Source organism: Myxocyprinus asiaticus, chromosome 40 (assembly GCF_019703515.2).
Source record: "Myxocyprinus asiaticus isolate MX2 ecotype Aquarium Trade chromosome 40, UBuf_Myxa_2, whole genome shotgun sequence".
NCBI classification, from domain to species: Eukaryota; Metazoa; Chordata; class Actinopteri; order Cypriniformes; family Catostomidae; genus Myxocyprinus; species Myxocyprinus asiaticus.
In genome coordinates, this window is record NC_059383.1 from 39,887,895 (window position 1) to 39,907,619 (window position 19,725).

The 19,725-nt window shown below is 36.0% G+C and overlaps 1 protein-coding gene and 1 long non-coding RNA gene across 6 annotated transcripts in view; both read left to right on the forward strand.

The window, feature by feature from the left end:
- LOC127430884 (uncharacterized) overlaps positions 1-19,725 on the forward strand; it is a 134,127-nt gene that overhangs the window by 49,383 nt on the left and 65,019 nt on the right. The window lies entirely within an intron of this gene.
- wdr91 (WD repeat domain 91) lies at positions 1,643-18,419 on the forward strand. Of its 5 annotated transcripts, none has more exons than XM_051680925.1 (16): positions 1,643-1,732; positions 2,086-2,222; positions 2,696-2,875; positions 3,393-3,599; positions 5,949-6,032; positions 6,784-6,890; positions 7,491-7,653; positions 7,772-7,930; positions 10,149-10,330; positions 12,161-12,311; positions 12,455-12,549; positions 12,690-12,849; positions 14,638-14,746; positions 14,832-14,944; positions 15,481-15,678; positions 17,282-18,419. In XM_051680925.1, the coding sequence occupies exons 2-16, from the start codon at positions 2,100-2,102 to the stop codon at positions 17,444-17,446; spliced, it is 2,196 nt and encodes a 731-aa protein (XP_051536885.1). In that variant the 5' UTR covers positions 1,643-1,732; positions 2,086-2,099; the 3' UTR covers positions 17,447-18,419. The 5 variants fall into 5 exon arrangements, with proteins under 5 accessions (XP_051536885.1, XP_051536887.1, XP_051536886.1 ...); XM_051680927.1 differs by having other exon boundaries at positions 1,678-1,732; positions 2,086-2,132; XM_051680926.1 differs by having other exon boundaries at positions 1,727-1,873.

The following is a 19,725-nucleotide window of genomic DNA, read 5'->3' on the forward strand; positions in this document are numbered from 1 at the left end:
TTTTCAGACTTGTAATTCAGTTTCAAAGTAGACATTCACATCAACTGATATAAGCGTGCTTTTTAATATTTTTTATTTTTTATTTTTTTTAAATATATAACCCATATTCATAACGTTTATTCAGACAGACAGACATATATACACACCGACAACATTAAAACCACCTCCCTAATATTGTGTAGGTCCACCTCATGCCGCCAAAACAGCGCCAACCCGCATCTCAGAATAGCCACAGTTGTACAGAGTGGTTATCTGAGTTACAGTAGACTTTGTCAGTTCAAACCAGTCTGGTCATTCTCTGTTGATCTCTCTCATCAACAAAGTGTTTCCGTTCACAGAACTGCTGCTCACTGGATGTTTTTTGTTTTTGGCACCATTCTGAGTAAATTCTAGAGACTGTTGTGTGTGAAAATCCCAGAAATACTCAAACCAGCCCGTCTGGCACCAACAATCATCCATGCGATTATCTAATCAGCCAATCGTGTTGCAGCAGTGCAGTGCATAAAATCATGCAGATACAGCTCAGGAGCTTCAGTTAATGTTCACATCAACCATCAGAATGGGGAAAAATGTGATCTCAGTGGTTTGGACCGTGGCATGATTGTTGGTGCCATGCTATTCTGAGATGCGGGTTGGCGCTGTTTTGGTGGCACGAGGGGGACCTAAACAATATTAGGCAGGTGTTATTAATGTTGTGGCCGATCGGTGTACATGCATAGATTGATGGATGGATGGATGGATGGATGGATGGATGGACAGACAGATAGACAGACAGACAGACACATAGATAGATAGATAGATAGACAGACAGACAGACAGACACATAGATAGATAGACAGACAGACAGACAGATAGACACATACATAGATAGATAGACATACTGACAGATAGACTGACAGACAGACAGATGATAGATAGACAGACAGACAGACAGACAGACAGATAGACACATACATAGATAGATAGACAGACAGACAGACAGACAGACGATAGACAGACAGACAGACAGACAGACGATAGATAGATAGACAGACAGACAGATAGACAGACAGACAAATAGACACATAGATAGATAGACAGACAGACAGACAGACGATAGATAGATAGACAGACAGATAGATAGATAGACAGACAGACAGATAGATAGATAGACACATAGACAGATAGATAGATAGACAGACAGACAGACAGATAGACACAGATAGATAGATAGATAGATAGATAGATAGATAGATCATTTTCCTTTTCTTTTCTACAATTTCTTTAATTTCCTTCTTTTCTATTTGTCTTTTCTTTTCTTTTTTCCTTTCCTTTAATTTCCTTTCCTCTTTACTTTTCTTTCCTCTCTTTTCTCTCCTTTTTCTCTTTTCTTTTCTTTTTCTTTCTTTTTCTTTCCATTCCATTTTCTTTTTCTCTTTCATTTCCTGTCCTTTTCTTTTCTCTTCTTATTTCCTATCTTTTATTTTCTTTCCTCTCTTTTATTTTATTTCAAGTTTTTCCTATTATTTTATTTCTTTTTTTTCTATTTCTTTTCTTTATCTTTTCTTAAAATGACTTTCATGTTGTTTTCAACAGTGACGTCAGTGTGAGCGCGCCCTCTGGCGGTGAGTGAGAACTACACAGCTGTCCGCTGACGTCATAGCATGACGCTGGGCTCAATCACGTGACTCTCAGAATCACATGATAAACAGAAGCTACTGAAAACAGGAAGGACACATTTTGTATTCATCTGGTAACCGCTCCATTTACGATCATAACTGCGTTTATAGTGTAAAAGTACTTTTATCTGCATGCACATGCCTGTGTCATATCTAAACATGAGCTGAACAGTTTGCGTAATGCACGAGCGCATCTACATTTCTCAGACATTCGAGTGAGAATGTAACACCATCAACACATTAAATACACTTGTTTGCTGTTTTCTTGGATATTTACTGTTTTAATATGAAATACTTAAAAATAAAACACAATAATTAATTGCAGGATGCAAAATAATCATGCATATAAAAAATGTCACCATGTTGTCCGTATTTACATGCATTGTTGATGTGCATTATATGGATTGTCTGTGTTCATGTGTTTTAGGAAGCGGATGTGTAATGGCCTCAGCGGTGGAGAGAACAGATGATCTGGTGCGAGAATATCTGATCTATCGAGGTTTCACCAGCACACTTAAACATCTGGATTCAGAAATCAAAGCAGACAAAGAGAAGGGCTTCAGAGTATGTATATATATATATATATATATATATATATCTGAGTGCAGGATTATTTAATTTATATGAGGCCTTATCCTGAGCTCATCTTCAGAGGTCATAAGCAAATCTTACTTTATGCATCATATATTAAAAAGATCATGTTTATGGAATTTCTTACTCTGTGAACATATGTTAATTAATGATTTGTTAACCATTATATAATGTAACAATGTAAACGCTATTGTCATCATAAAGGATAGATAGATGATAGATAGAATAATCAAATCTGAATGTGCATTAATGGTGTTAAGGATTATGTAATGTTTGTAACGAATGTTTTTTCTGAAATGTTACTGTTACAGATGGTATATATTGGCATTATACAGAAATTATGCATCAGCCATGTATTATTAAATATCTTATGCATGTTGTACTTAATTGTGCTTCGCTCACTGCAGTGTAATCACAGAGAATATCTGATTCATGCTTTATTACAGGTTGATAAAATAATTGATCAGCTTCAGCAGTTTATTCAGAATTATGATCTGACGGGACTGAAGGATTACTGGGGTTATCTGGACCGCAGACTGTTCTCCAGGCTAGAGGACGTTTACAGACCAACCGTCAGCAAACTGAGGACCAGTCTGTACAGACTTTACATCATACACACTGTTCAGGTACAAATGACTCATGGGAGAATCTCACGAAACCTGTCTAGAACATATCCGTGTCATATTTCACCCCAAAATCAAAGGAAATAAATAGTACAATTGATTTATATATAGATAATGAAGCCCATTTTTAGAACCATAATTTACATTTATGCACATTTAAACACACCCTCCCAATTTTCATTATTATTTTGTGAAAAATGTGTATATTATTTAAATTGCAAAGTGCATTTGTAAAGTACTCATGTACTGTAAGTGTACATCATAAGTATTTTTATATGTTGTCTTGATACTGATAAGGATGATCATATAATGAGGCTGTATTTCAATATGCTTAATTGTCATGACAATATAATGAAAATGAATCATATTATTGGTATGGAAAGTATGCAGTTTGTAAAGAAACCATGCAGAGTTTGAAACGTTTGTGTGATATCTATAAATGATGATGTCATGGGGTGTCTCTCTGTTTTGTTGAATGGTGGGCAACACATGTGTTGTTTCTCTTGTGTCTCATGCTCAGATGAAGAATCCAGAGAAGACGCAGGAGTTTTTCCAGAAACAGGCTCTGGAGCTTCAGGGTCAGGCGGAGTGGCGTGATTGGTTCGCGCTGCCGTTTGTTCCCGTGCCGGAGCAGAATCCCATCTTCTCTCCGTACTTCTCCCGTCAGTGGGCCGACACCTTCCTCGTGTCTCTACACAACTTCCTCAGTGTGCTCTTCCAGTGCATGCATATCCAAACACTGCTGTTACCCAGCAACCATACATGATTTCTGTAACTGCTTTTCTATTATGGGATGGAAGACATGGAAGGTATTCCGTTTAAAGGTGTAGATACAGAAAGAGATTCTGAAACTCAAAAAGTTCTTTGTAGTTCACACTCAGTAGTTACTTAGAAAGAACACTCAATATTTATGACTTTGAAGAATAGAATAGAACAAAATAGAATTGAATATAACTGAATAGAATAAAAAGATTAGAATAAAATAGATAAGAATAAAATATAGAATAGAATAAAATATAATATAAAACAATACAATAGAACAACATAGAATATGATAAAATAGAATAGAAGGAAAAAGAAATAGAAGAAAATAGAATACATTAGAATAAATATAGAACAGAATAAAATAAAATATGATAGAACAAAATTGAATAAAATATAATACAATGTAATAGAATAGAAAAAATAGAATAGGATAGAATATAGAATAGATAAAAAATAGAACAGGAAATAATAAAATAGGATATAATAGAATATAATAAAATAGAATAGGATAAAATGGAATAGAACCAAATAGGATAGAATATAATAAAATAGAATTGAATAGAACAAAATAGGATAGAATAGAATAAAATAGATAAGAATAAAAAATAGAATAGACTAAAATAGGATAGAACAGAATTGAATAAAATATAATATAATAATATAGAATAGAACAAAATAGAATATGATCAAATAAAATAGAATAGAAGGAAAAATAAATAGAGTAAAATAGAATAGATTAGAATAAAAATAGAACAGAATCGAATAAAATATACAATAGAGTAGAACAAAATAGAATATGATAGAATCAAATAGAATAGAAGGAAAAATAAATATAACAGAAAATAGATTAGAATAAAAATAGACCAGAATAAAATAGGATAGATCAGAATTGAATAAAATATAATACAATAGAATAGAAAAGATAAAAATAGAATAGATTAAAAAATAGATTCAGGATATAATAGAATAGTATAGGATAAAATGGAATATAACCAAATAGAATAGGATAGAACAGAATTGAGTAAAATATTATATAATACAGTAGAATAGAATAAAATAAAATAGGATAGAAAGAAAAATAAATAGAACAAAATAGAATAGATTAGAATAAAAATAGAACAGGATAGAACAGAATTGAATAAAATATAAGACAATAGAATATAAAATAGAATAGATTAAAAAATAGAACAGAATATAATAAAATAGGATATAATAGAATAGAATAAAATGGAATAGAACCAAATAGGATAGAATAAAATAGAACTGAATAGAATAGAATAAAAAAGAATATAACAAAATAGGATAGAATAGAATAAAATAAGAATAAAAAATAGAACAGAATAGAATAAAATAGGATAGAACAGAATTGAATAAAATATAAGACAATAGAATAGAATATAAAATAGAATAGATTAAAAAATAGAACAGAATATAATAAAATAGGATATAATAGAATAGAATAAAATGGAATAGAACCAAAAAGGATAGAATAAAATAGAACAGAATAGAATAAAAAAGAATATAACAAAATAGGATAGAATAGAATAAAATAAGAATAAAAAATAGAACAGAATAGAATAAAATAGGATAGAACAGAATTTAATAAAATATAATACATTAGAATAGAAAACACAGAATAGGATAGAACAGAATTTAATAAAATATAAGACAATAGAAAAAATAGGATAGAATATAAAATAGAATAGATAAAAAAATAGAACAGAATATAATTAAATAGGATAGAATATAATAGAATAAAATGGAATAGAACCAAATAAGCTAGAATAAAATAGAACTGAATAGAATATAATAAAATAAGAATAAAAAATAGAACAGAATAGAATAAAATAGGATAGAACAGAATTGATTTGAATAAAATATAATACAGTAGAATTGAACAAAATAGAATATGATAGAATAGAATAGAAGGAAAAAGAAGTAGAACAGAATAGAATAGATTAGAATAAAAATAGAACAGAATAGAATAAAATAGAATAGAAAAGAGCTGAATAAAATAGAATAGAAAAAAATAGAATAAAATAGAATAGAAGGAAATAGAACAGAATAGAATAAAATAGGATAGAACAGAGCTGAATAAAATATAATACAATAGAATAGAAAGAATAGAATATGATAGAATAGAATCAAATCGAGTAGAATAGAAGAGAATGAAATAGAATATGGAGCAGCAGTCAGTTTGCAGCAAGCTTGTATTCCGTTCCATAGGCAATATTCTTGGGTTATTATAAACAGAGTGGCAGTTCAGGAGATGAATGTCATAACTGTGTTATAAAGCTCCTTAACAGCTTCACCTCAGCCCGTGCTGTTGAGCTTTGATGCTGAAGTTCAGAGAATCATGTGTGTTCAAGAGGAGAACGAACAGCTCAGACAGATGGTGAGATTCTTCACTGATGCTGAATCATTTCACACTGTTAGTTTAGATGTAATATAAAAACAATGATCGATGAAAACTCATAATTCAATCTTGATTTGACTGTATTAGGCCCTTAAGATTGAGTCATTTTTGAGAGAGCCAAAACACTTATGAAAGAAATAAATCAACTAAACTTGACGTACATTTACAGACTGCGCCTTAAAGGGGAAGTGTGTCATTTTATCGCCACTGGTGTCACTAAACGGAATAGAGCGCAACTGTGCCCGCCCATTTGTTTCAGCCAGGAGAAATGTTCCCATTCCTTTTCTCCATAGTGATTTCATAAAAGAGTTGTAAGCCATGAACCAAACCAAGCAGCTCCGAGGAGAGTCAAAACAGTATTTGAAAATCAGATGAAAAGACAAAGGTGCAAGACGTCTTTAATGAGGGAATTGACGAAAATCTCATGACGAATTGCAAACGACGTGATCGAATTAATAGCAATGCAAAAGTCAAAACTATTTAAAGTTGTTGATTATATGTATAGACACAATATATTTAAATTTTATTGCAAAATATTCAGATATATACTACAAAGTAGTTTGAGAGTGTAGGGAGAGCGACTCGATTGCATCATTCACAGTGCGTCGTGGGAGTGGGCGGAGCTGCAGAGCTCTTTTGGCATGCTTTTTTTGCGCTTTTGCTTTGTTTATTATTTACAGCGTATTGTTTATTATTTTGTTATACATTATCATCTGTATCTGTTCTGTAGTTGTTTGCTCTGCAAGGAGAATCGCGACTGAAGAAAGACGAGGAGATGGTCCATCACAAACTCCCCCCGTACGTCCAGCACATGGACCGGCTCGGCGACACTGAGCTGTGAGGAGACTTTAAGAGCGGAACGATCCATTTGTTTAAAGCAGGGTGTTTTTATTGAACCTCTTTGTATATAGTATATATGTTTACATTTATTAACTCCTCATAATGTGACTGAAATTTTTTATTAGTGAATAAAATTTAACTTGAAATGTTTCTCAAAATAGTCTTGATTTTACTTGCTCGTGTCTGCGGTCATTTCTGTTGTTGTCCTGTGGTGTTCATCACTGCAATACAGTTCATTACACAATCAGTACATTTTATTTGGGATGTTCCTCTAAGATAAAAAGACACATATGGAAGGAAAGCTTTAGAAGATGACATTCCAGGTCAATTCTACATTCAGAAAGTCTAAATGAGGTTTGATTTTCTGAGGTTGACCGGTGGTTTATTAGATTCCTCTTCCTCTTTCTGGATTTCTGAAAACAGTTCCTTATAAAGACACTATTATCTAAAGCGCTGCAGCGATTCTCAACACAAAGCCTCTTTGTCTGAAGTAAATCTTAATTTACTGAGAAATGAAAGCAACAGTGGAAGGGAAGCGAGCAGGAGAATTACGTTTGTTTTAGAAACATGAGCACCGTTTCATCTGTTTTCTCACAGAGATCTCGTGTCCAGCCAGCGCAACGTAAACGTGACAACGCCCACCAGAAACTTCTTCTCCACGTTCCTCCCTCAGGGCAGACGGGCACCTGCTAAAATGCCCCAGCTGCCCCAGTCCTCGCCCACACAGGCCTCTCTGGGCAGGAAGGACCCCACCGGTCAGGTATGTCCAAAGACTTCCTCTTTAAAGACTCAAGGAGTCAAACGTTTTATGTGTCTGCATCCTGTTTTCTACCAGACTTGCGTTTTCAGTGTCACCTGCGTGTCGATTTGATTTTCAGTCTGTGAAAGTTAAAGATCCGCCTGTTGCGAAGGATTCCAAGATGCCCGCTGTTTCCATGGTGACGGCGGAGTCGGCCACAGGTCACTCCCGACAGAGAAGACATCAGGACCACGAGAAAGAGAGGAGAGAGCTGTTGTCCAGACTCCAAACCCAACAGGTCAGACAGAACAAAGAACTCTTTGTTTGTGTCTCTCTTTAGGTTCCACGTCATTAAGGCATATCAACAAGAGTTCTCTTGAGTCATTTGATTTTCCTCACATGACATTTGTTAGATTGAAAGGGAATCTTTGAAAGGTATATTTTAAATACAGTATATTTTAAAGGAATATTCCCAGTTCAGTCTAAGTTAAGCTGTAAGTGTATAACCTCGTAAGGCGGGGCCAGAAGCGTGTGATAAGTTTACACTTCAATTGAAAAAGTCTCCGGATGCATAAGTCACTCATATTTGGTACCATTTAAAAGCTTTTCATAGAATACCATCACTTTTGCATTTATGTTACATAAAATAACAAAATAAAGCATTGAAAACGTCATATCGCAAATGATCGCCACCTAGAGGTGATGTATAAACATGCGTATGAGCCGAAAAGTTTTTCACATAGCACTTAAATAGGCAAGTCATATATCAAATGAAAGCTCTCGTTCTCAGGAATGTGACTGTAAAGTTTATTTTTTTGTCTTAACACCACAGTTCAAATGATTATCAAAAGAATCACGGAGTGAAATGACCTATGTAAGTAAAAAAAAAAAAGAAAAATGTCTCATGTCTGCTCTACTCACTGCTTCTGTAAGCCCCAAATAGCCACAAACTCTATATCAACTCTTACCTTAGGTTGTTTTCTTTCTTTGTGAGCTTGTTTGGGTAAAAAATACAATGTTTTGTCTCAGATGTCCAGAACAAAATTGCAGTCAATCAGATAAAGCATGATAAACAAATCATCGGCAAAATATGTTATCAGTTATTGATGATAAAACACTATATATCACCGCAAAGCAAAGGATCTCAGCTTTCTAACAACACCTAGACTGAGCTTATAGTCCATTCAGAGGCCGAGATATGTGATGAAACATTTGGAAACATGCATGCAATCCTGAAATTGACTGGATGTCTATGGTGCAAGTGCTCAGCTTCGTTAGAGCGCCACCTACATTTCAGATCTGCATATTGTGATGGAAGGTGATAGAGACCTAGAAAAATTCCTAGTACTTGCTGCCATCTAGTGGAATAAAATAAGACTTTTTGTAGATAGAGCAAACAGGACTGGAATTACATCCTGGCAAACTATGTTCATCATATGATTATAAACATATAAAAAATTATTTATGAATTATTGGAATAGTTTCTTAAAATTTGGGAGGTTTTCTGTCAAATGAGACCAATTTTATGCAATTAGTCCATTGCATGTTTGAAAGGTGAGATTTTAAATTTGGGTGTGAAAAATTGCAGTAAATGTGTTTTTTAAATCACTTGCATAAAAAGGGGTGTTATTTGAGTTGGAAAGTGTCTAAATTGTCCTTTTCTAGGCAAATTAACTTCTGATAATGTGTTAATGATGTGATTCCCAAAGATTTTTCTCTAAATAAATGAAAAAATGTTTCTGTCCATAAAATAACTACAGATCATCACTGCCCTTCCATGGCTCATCCTCCTCGTGCAGATACCAGGCGAAAAGAATATTCCTTTAAGTAAATTACATCCTCGAGCAAAGCTTTCCAGGACTTTAATTGAAGTTTATTTAATCAAATTTTTTTTTATCCCCATTTCTCCCAATTTGGAATGCCAAATTCACACTACTTAGTAGGTCCTCGTGGTGGCGCGGTTACTCACCTCAATCCGGGTGGCGGAGGACAAGTCTCAGTTGCCTCCACTTCTGAGACCGTCAATCCGCGCATCTTATCACGTGACTCATTGTGCATGACACCGCGGAGACTCACAGCATGTGGAGGCTCATGCTACTCTCCACGATCCACACGCAATTTACCACACGCCCCATTGAGAGCGAGAACCACTAATCACGACCACGAGGAGGTTACCCCATGTGACTCTACCCTCCCTAGCAACCAGGCCAATTTGGTTGCTTAGGAGACCTGTCTGGAGTCACTCAGCACGCCCTGGATTCGAACTCGTGACTCCAGGGGGGATAGTCAGCGTCAATACTCGCTGAGATACCCAGGCCCCCCCAATAAACATAGTTTTTAATGAAAAAACTACAGTGGTGTATTTTTGATAATATGCTGTAAACGGTTGTTGTCCAATGTGCTAAATGTCTATTGTTGTACTTTTAAACTTTCCGTTTACATTTTGGGGCACTTGAGGAGTGAATGAGCTTCTTGATATTTTCATGCTTTTCATGTTGTGTTTGTGTTCTTCACAGAGTTCAGAGAGGAAAACAGATGGTTCTGATCCAGAAGCTCCAACCGAGGCTCCTCCTGATCAATCAGAATCCACCAATCAGGCGCGAGTTTGTGAGATGGGCGGGGCAGGGGTGGAGCAGCCCTTTATCAAACTGAGTCAGGAAGAGTATGGAGAACATCACTCATCCATCATGCACTGCAGGTGGGCGTGCACATGTGATGCTGGATATACAGTAATTATTACATCGAAAACATACAGAATTAAATTTTTCATGACCATTTTCCACATTTGCTCTAAACTTAAAATGAGTCTGTGATCTATTTATTTAACCAATGGCAGATAGAGGGGAATGGTATGGGATGCCATAAGATTACACACTTTAGCTTTAACCAGGCTGTTTTTGTTACTGTATCTTTAAGACGTCTACCGTATATGTAAATGACCTGTTATGCTTGAACCTCTGTGAACTGGCATAGTTCATGCTATTGTTTACCAAGGCAGGTCAATCTGCTTAATATTGAATATATGTTGATATTTAAATGTGGGTGGTCATATGTTAATGAGCTCACAGTTGTTTAGTTGTTATTGGTTTTGAGTTTTTAAAGTTACATCTCGCGCAGAACATCAAAGTATTTGAAAAGAGCAAGAAAAATCATGTTTTCTGTAAAATGACATCTTTATTAACCTTTTCACCTTTACCCACAAACTCTATATCAACTCTTAACTTAGGCTGTTTTCTTTAACACTTATGCTGTGTTCTGGTCATTTTGACCTGGATGACCCCTTTTTTTTATTTCTTTTTTTTAACTATGTTTGTTTTTTTTCTTAATCCAATTGGAATACATTTCCTTGACTTTGTTCACATATGATATCTGAAAACACACACACACACAAAAAAAATCTGGACCATTTTCTTTACAATTTCTTGGTTTTATTTCACTTTGTTAAACTTGTTGTGTTTCCGGTCAAAAATGACCGGCCATTGAAATGAATAGATTAGACTACAAAATACAGAAATATTAAGTGTACAGGAGTATCCCAATCCTTTAGATCAGCACATACAGTATGTGGATATGTGTTTGCACACACAAAGTCCTCGGACATGTGAACACACACACACACACAATGTGTGTTGAGCGCCCTTTTGTGCATTGTCTTTCCATGTACACTCTGAGGAATATTTCAAGATCTAGAGATCATATTAAGTTGTGTTTGGGCTTGTTTGAATGATATGTCATTGTCCATGTTATATGTATGTTTCGGGAAGTATTAATGAAAAACATGACAAAAAAACTTCTGTTTATTATATGTATGTGTGTGGGAATTTCATACACTAAAACTCACTGCAGTTTGACCTCTGAGTGAATCATATTTGCTCATTGCATTTTACGAATTGAGACCTTTCCAACGATGTACAACACATGACTATCATCTTTTTTTATGGTTTTACCAACTCTAAATATAATTGATGTGATATCAAATTTGCAAGTGATGAGAACGAAACGTATTTGTCAGCAAATTAAAAAGCATTATTTAAGAATTGGTAGGATAGGTTATATGCATTGTAAAGCCCAGATTCTAAGCTTTAAAATGACACCTATGTTGTTCAGATCAAGCAAGTGCAAAACAAAAATTGGTTTTCCACAGGGAGTGCCCCCCACTTGCCTGGAAAACTCAAGCTCAGTTTAATTAATCCTTCTATCAATTAAAAAAAATATATTTATAAATATGTTTAAAAAAGGAGTATAAAACCTGTCATAGTTACTAAAAAGAAGTTGATAAAAAGATCTAATGCAATATCTTGTGATAATATATGCAATATGAGAGATTTATAAACAATCTGAGTGGGCCGGTCATTTTTGACCAAGAACACAAAATGTGTTAGCACAAAACAAACACAACACAAGGGTTAAAATGAGCCATTGTTTACTTGTCTGTGAGCTTGTTTAGGTAAATAATCCAGAACAAAAACAGGATTTTTCATGCACCACAGATGAAGATGTTAATGGTTCATTAATTGTGTGTTATCAGAGTGGACTGTTCGGGCAGACGGGTGGCCAGTCTGGACATTGATGGTGTGGTGAAAGTTTGGGCTTTTAATCCCATCATGCAAACTAAAGCCACTATCATGTCCAAATCTCAGCTGCTCTCACTGGAATGGGCTGCTAAACCTGACAGACTGGTAAATCACTGGATTTAAAATTCACATGTCAGTCGTAATCTTTTGTTTGGGAACTTCATGTCATCATGGTCCACATAAAAACTGAAGTCTTCTACACATATTTGTTGGGTTTATTGGTTTTTGTTGTGATTTTACTCCCGTAGCTTTTGCTAGGCAGTGGTGTCGGCACGGTGAGGCTCTACGACACCGATGCGAAAAAAAGCCTGTACGAGATGTCAATAGATGACGCCCACCCGCGGTGAGTCATCAGATTACCCATAAGGCATCAGCGTTTTCTTTTCTTTGGAGTAAACAAATCACTGACATGTACTAGTCAAGAGATAGTTTTCAGGCTGATCTCTTGATGTTAAACTTCTTGTAATCTGCATGTTTTTTCAGGATCCTGTCATTGGCCTGTAGTCCCAGCGGAACGTCATTTGTGTGTTCCGCGGCGGCGCAGGCGGGTCATTCCGGAGTCATGTTGGAGAGTGATGCACGAGGCTCCGCCCCCTTATCTGGTCAACTGCTGCTGTGGGACACTAAGACCGTCAAACAGCAGGTGCTGAAGACAAACGTCACTTACATATTACACAAATAACCACTGACAACTCTAGACGTTTCTGTCGAAGTTTTGCTGCGTTCATGTCTCAGAATTACTTTAATTGGGCCGATGATGTGTCGCTCATGCTTATCTATTAAATTATTCAAAAATAAATTAAAAATGCAATTCACACAAAACAGTTAATTGCATACACCTCTACTATGATAATGCCTTTGTTGCAATTTCAAAGGCATTTGCATATTTTTTCTTAAAGTAAAAAAATGTCATGTGGTGTAACTGTCCGGAGATGGTTAAAAAAATCGAAGTCTAATTAAAAGCTGCAAGTCTTAGAGGGGGTCTGGGTAGCTGAGTAAGTAAAGACGCGAGTCGCGAGTCCGTATCCAGGGCGTGCTGAGTGACTCCAGCCAGGTCTCCTAAGCAACCAAATTGGCCCGGTTGCTAGGGAGGGAAGAGTCACATGGGGTAACCTCCTCATGGTCACTATAATGTGGTTCTCGCTCTCGGTGGGGCGTGTGGTGATTTGTGCGTGGATCCCGCGGAGAATAGCGTGAAGCCTCCACACACGCTAGGTCTCCGCGGTAACGCGCTCAACAAGCCACGTGATACGATGCGCGGATTGACGGTCTCAGACGTGGAGGCAACTGAGATTTGTCCTCCGCCACCCGGATTGAGGCGAGTCACTACGCCACCACGAGGACTTAGAGCGCATTGGGAATTGGGCATTCCAATTGGGGAAAAAATTAGGTAGCTTTTCTGTTGTCATGTGACAAGAAAGCCATAAAACAGAAAATGTCCTTTTAGATGCTTTTGACTGTGTGTGAAGTTATTTATTTATTTTTCATATTTTGACATTTTTATGAAAAGGTACATTTTGTTCAGGTCATTTGGTGTAACCCTGAGAAAAATTCTGGTTATTCGTGACTGAAAAAATTACATTATTATAAAAAAAAAAAAGAAAATACCTGAATGATTAAGTTGCATACACTCGTGTATTCAAGGTGCAAGGAAAATATTTAAATGTCTTTTGTTTGATGGTTACACCACTTGACATTTAAAAAAAAAAATGTTTAAACAGAGACAAAAATATTAAGTGTCTATGAACTTGACACGTGTTTTAAACTACATTGTTAAAAATATTTCAACATCTTTATCATCTCAGACAACGTTATTTGTCAATGAACCAATTACAAAAGAGATTCTAGAGATTGATGTTTGTTTTTATGGCAATGCTCATAACGCCAAAATGGATCCATGAGAGACTTTGTTCTTGATACTTCAGCACTACTTTAATTCACATCTATATTCTTTAGCAAGATAGCTAGATATACAATAGTACAACATAATATTCTTTATGAATGCATTAGTAATTATAATAGTGGTGTCATTTATTGGTTGACCGGATATACAGAACCGATACACTCAAAAAAACAATTTGAGGATTTATGCATTTCAATTTCATAACTAAATTGCATCAAATTAAATAAGTAATCTAAACAAAAAGAAAAAAAAACCTTAAAGTATTTTATGTTTTATTAATTTAAATTTGTTAAAAAATTGCAGAGTTCAAATTGAAATGTGTAAATCTTAAAAACAGGCTAAAATATTTTAAGTATAGAAGAGTGAATATCAGTAACAGATATTTGGCAAACCGATTATTAGTCTGTGTCTAGTCTGAGCTTTAATTTCAGAGTTTCCAATTTGAAACTAACGAGTTCGACAAAGATAATTAATATTGTAATTACAATAATTCTGACATGCCGTGAACGCAGCATTCGTCTTGTTCAGCTGCAGTTTGCGTTGGAGCCGGGACCGGTCGCTATAAACTGCACGGCCTTCAACCACAATGGAAACCTGCTGGTGACCGGAGCGGCCGACGGAATGATACGACTGTTCGGTAAGATCCAAATGAAGGTTACCATGGTGACGACCAAACCATCTTTCTGCTGCGTTCTTCAATGTTTTTTTACACATCTCTCTAGACATGCAGCGTTATGAGAGCGCGTTGAGCTGGAAAGCGCATGATGGTGAAGTGTACAGCGTTGAGTTCAGTTACGACGAGAATGCCGTATTCAGCATCGGAGAAGACGGAAAGGTGAATAACTATTTTTATTTTCCCTCTCGTTTGTTCTCATTTGCATTGTTTCGCTGATGAATTCATGTCAGACAAATTCAGAACTAATTGCCTAAATCAACTGCCATATTCATGTTGCTTAATGTTACATCGCCAGCAAAAAATTTGTCATAAATATTGTAAATATTCAATATATTGCTTGATAAAACTCATTAGGATGCAATCACACAGGATGTGTTATTGCATTAAAAAACAGTCAGACAGAGCGCACTGGAATGGAACACAATGCAGAATAACATTGTAGCAGCCAAATGTTACAGCTGATACTGTAAACACCCATGATGCAGAAATGCCTGCTGACAGACTCTTCTGATTAGTCTTTTGTCTTTTGGCATTTTTAACTTAACACGCATCTTAAGAGTGCAACGTTCATGGCGTAAGACGCTAAAAAACAGCAAGATGCAACAATGCAGCATTAGTCTGTAATTAGAGTTACAGAGATATTTCTGAAGTTGCCAATAGTTTCATCTCTAAATTCATGTTATGTTTGTTGTCAGTTTGTTCAGTGGGATATCCATCGCTGTGGTGTGAAACAGTCGGAGTACTCGCTGTCCCAGGATGCGGTGGGGCCGTTCGTTCTTTCGGGTTACAGCGGGTATAAACAGGTGCAGGTTCCTCGCGGGCGACTCTTTGCCTTCGACTCTGAAGGGCAACATGTTCTCACCTGCTCCGGTAGTGGAGGAGTCATCTACCGGGTAAACACACACATTTACAAACCCCTCACACCTGTCAAAGGATTTATACATCAGCTTACATTTTCATTGAAAGATTGGATCCAAACTTTGAGAATAATGACTCGACTCAGTACAAGATTTTAGAGTTTTAAGGCTTTAAATGAAAGTCTGTTTCACTGAATTAAATCGGGAAGGCAGGAAAATAAAATGAAGACCTTTTTCTACATGTACTGTACCACAAAAAAAAAAATGTTGGGCCTGGGTAGCTCAGCAAGTATTGATGCTGACTACCACACCTGGAGTCGCGAGTTCGAATTCAGGGCGTGACTCCAGTCAGGCTTCCTAAGCAACCAAATAGGCCCGGTTGCTAGGGAGGGTAGAGTCACATGGGGTAACCTCCTCGTGGTCGCTATAATGTGGTTCTCGCTCTCGGTGGGGCGCGTGGTGAGTTGTGCGTGGATGCCGCGAAGAATAGCATGAAGCCTCCACACACGCCAGGTCTCCATGGTTACGCGCTCAACAAGCCACGTGATAAGATGTGTGGATTGACGGTCTCAGACGCGGAGGCAACTGAGATTCGTCCTCTGCCACCCAGATTGAGGCGAGTAACCTTGCCACCACGAGGACTTAGAGCGCATTGGGAATTTGGGAGAAATCCCAAAAAAAGGAGTTTTAAGAAGTAGTTCACCCAAAAGTGAAAGTTCTGTCATTGTTTTATCCTGTATGACAAAAAGCACCATAAAAAAATCATACAAAGTAGTCCGTGCACTATATTCCAAGTCTATTGAAAATCTCAAATCTCTTTCACATCTTCAAACTTGGTGCATCAGTCCGATTGCAAAGTGTTTAGTTAGTGTAATCAGATTACTTTTTAAAGTCTAAAAGTAGTGTAACACATTACATTTTAAATTCTTGTTATCAGATCACAGTTACTGATGTTCAGTTAAGGTAATTACGTTTTATGTACATTACTTGGGTTATATACAGAATAAAAAAGACAAGTCAAATATACCTAAACATCCTTAAAACATGAAAGAATGGCATAAGATATGAAGTCTTGTTTTTAGAGAAATGTAACGGTGGAGTTTATGCAAATAATAAAAGAATAAAAAAACTATCTGCCAACTATTTCTTGTTTTAAGAATGTTTAGATATTATTTACTGGAAAGCAATACAAAAATACTTTTTTTTGCAGTGTAAATATTTCTAAAATATTATTTATCTATTGTGCATTTCAAATATTAATTTATACATTCATATGTACATCTGTTTGCATTTCTGTGACAGCTGAAAGGTGTGCGACGATGAACAAAGAGGAAATATAGACATTATTTCTAATTATTTTGAGTGCCAAAAAAATCCTTAGGTAAAAAGTAATGTGATTACTTTTCAATGACATATTTAGCAAAGTAATCTGCTTACAATATTAGAGAATACATTTTAATTTGAAGTGGATTACTTTTCCTAGCAACACTGCCTGCAATCAAATGCATTGTGTGAAGATTTTCAGTGAATAATGACTTAAATTTGGGTCTATTCTTATAGGGTTGAGAAGTTCAGATCTCGTCTTTTTGGCAGTTTATGCCATTATAACTCCATTATCTTCTTGTGTTTCCTGCTGTAGTTGAGTAAGGCAGAAGCCGGTCTTGAAAGCGTCCTGTCTCTTGGAGGTCATAAAGCGCCAGTCGTAACGGTCGATTGGTGCACGGCGATGGACTGCGGCACGTGTCTCACCGCGTCTATGGACGGCAAGATCAAACTGAGCACGCTGCTCGCTCAGAAACCCTGAACTCAGAAGAGCAATGTGCATCACGACTGATCTGAGACCAGCGCTTTTGTTGCTGAAGTTGCACACACATTATGTCTTATCAAATATCCAGTCGTGAATATTAAACTTTGCTTTCAATATAAACCTAAAACATCAGAAAATGAACAACATTTTGAGAGAATGAATGTGAAAGGACCATATAGATGCAGAAACAGTACAAATTTGACTTAATCGAGACAGATGAATGTTATTGTTTCTTTCTTTGAAAGTTAATCAGTCAAAAAATCATTTTCTTACGGAGTATTTTTGTCGGGTTTTCCGGTAGAAATATCTAAACTTTCTTAAATCATGATAAATGTACTTTAGAAGCAAAATGACAAACGATCTTTTGTCTTGTTTTCAGAGAAATCGGACAAAATGTAGTAACGTTTATGCTTCTAACAATAAAAACTATTTGCTAATGGTGCAAGAAAAAAGAAGAAAAAAAAAAACGTACATTTTTCATTAATTTCCAAGTTTATTTTCTTACCACATTGCCAAAAAAAAACAAAAATGAATATAAAAAATTAAAATTAAATAAAAATTGTTTTCTTCTTTTAAGCAGAAATCCCACTAAATTGTGTGAAAACAAGACTAAATATCTCATGACATTCTCATGCTTCAAGTAAATTTTTTCTTGTTTTAAAAATGTTTAGATATTTTTACTGCAAAACAAGACAAAAATACTCAATAAGAAAATGATTTTTGCAGTGCACGCATGAACATATAGTATGTGTGGAAATGTTACGCTTGAACGAACAAATGCACAAGAAGCTCAATTTATTCATTATTTTAATCAGTTCAGTAAATAAGGGCTTTTGTTTTTAATAACTGATTAATATTTCTGTCCTTAAAGATAATGTTTATTTCTAGATAGCAAAGTCCTGCTCTTGGAATATGAAACCATGAAATGCAACTTAACCATGTAATAAAGTATTACAGTTGTGTTTATAGATTTAGCATCTGTGTCTTGTTGTACAATAAAATGAATATTTGTATGTACAGTACTTTGAAAAGGTATTTGCCCCATCCTGATTTCTTCTGTTTTTGTGTTTTTCATACTAAATTGTTTCAAAAATTCAAACAAAATGTAACATAAAACAAAGGCAATCTGAGTAAACACAAAATACAGTTTTGAAATGATAATGTTATTTATTGAAGCAAAAACGATATCCAACAGCAACTAGGCCTGTGTGAAAAAGTATCTGCCCCCTCAGTTACGAAATCCCCAAATCTATGAAACGGCATTCATAATGGTGTTCAGCTGGACTAGACACACACAGACCTGATTACTGCCAGCACTGTTCAATCAAATCAACACCTAAACAGAACTTTTTCAGCAGCATGAAGTTGGCTAAAAGGTCTCACCCAGCAGTACACTATGCCAAGGTCAAAAGAAATTCCAGAAATTATCAGGAAAAATGTGATTGTAATACATCAGTCTGGGAAGGGTTACAAAGCTATTTCAAAGGCTCTAGGACTCCAAAGAACCACCGTGAGAGCCGTTATCTCCAAATGGAGAAAACTTGACACAGTAGTGAACCTTCCCAGAAGTGGCCGGCCTTCCAAAATTCCTCCAAGAGCACAGCGACGACGCATCCAGGAAGTCACAAAAAAGCCAAGGACAACATCCAAGGAACTGCAGGCCTCTCTCGCATCAATAAAGGTCACTGTTCATGACTCCACTATCAGAAAGACACTGGCCAAAAATGCCATCCATGGAAGAGTGGTGAGGCGAAAACCACTGCTAACCCAGAAGAACATTAAGGCTCGTCTGGATTTTGCCAAAACACACCTTGATGATCCTCAAAACTTTTGGGAGAATGTTCTGTGGACTGATGAGTCGAAAGTGGAACTGTTTGGAAGACAGGAGTCCCGTTACATCTGGTGTAAATCAAACACAGAATTCCACAGAAAGAACATCGTACCTACGGTCAAGCATGTTGGTGGGAGTGTGATGGTGTGGGGATGCTTTGCTGCTAACAGGGCGACTTGCAATAATTGAGGGAAACATGAATTCTGCTCTCGACCAGAAAATCCTAAAGGAGAACGTCCAGTCATCAGTCCATGAGTTGAAGCTCAAGCGTAAATGGATTATGCAGCAAGACAATGATCCAGAGCATAGGAGTAAGTCCACCTCTGAATGGCTCAAAAGAGGCAAAATTAAAGTTTTGGAGTGGCCTAGTCAAAGTCCTGACTTGAATCTGATTGAGATGCTTGGCAGGACCTTAAACGGGCAGTTAATGCTCGAAAACTCTCTA

What these genes read in the sequence shown, in the direction of transcription:
- wdr91 (XM_051680925.1), top strand. Translation starts at nt 2,100, where the DNA reads ATGGCCTCAGCGGTGGAGAGAACAGATGATCTGGTGCGAGAATATCTG. An exon ending in ACATCATACACACTGTTCAG is followed by an intron (nt 2,876 to 3,392) that starts GTACAAATGACT and finishes TCTCATGCTCAG; the next exon opens with ATGAAGAATCCAGAGAAGAC. An exon ending in ATAGATGACGCCCACCCGCG is followed by an intron (nt 12,550 to 12,689) that starts GTGAGTCATCAG and finishes ATGTTTTTTCAG; the next exon opens with GATCCTGTCATTGGCCTGTA.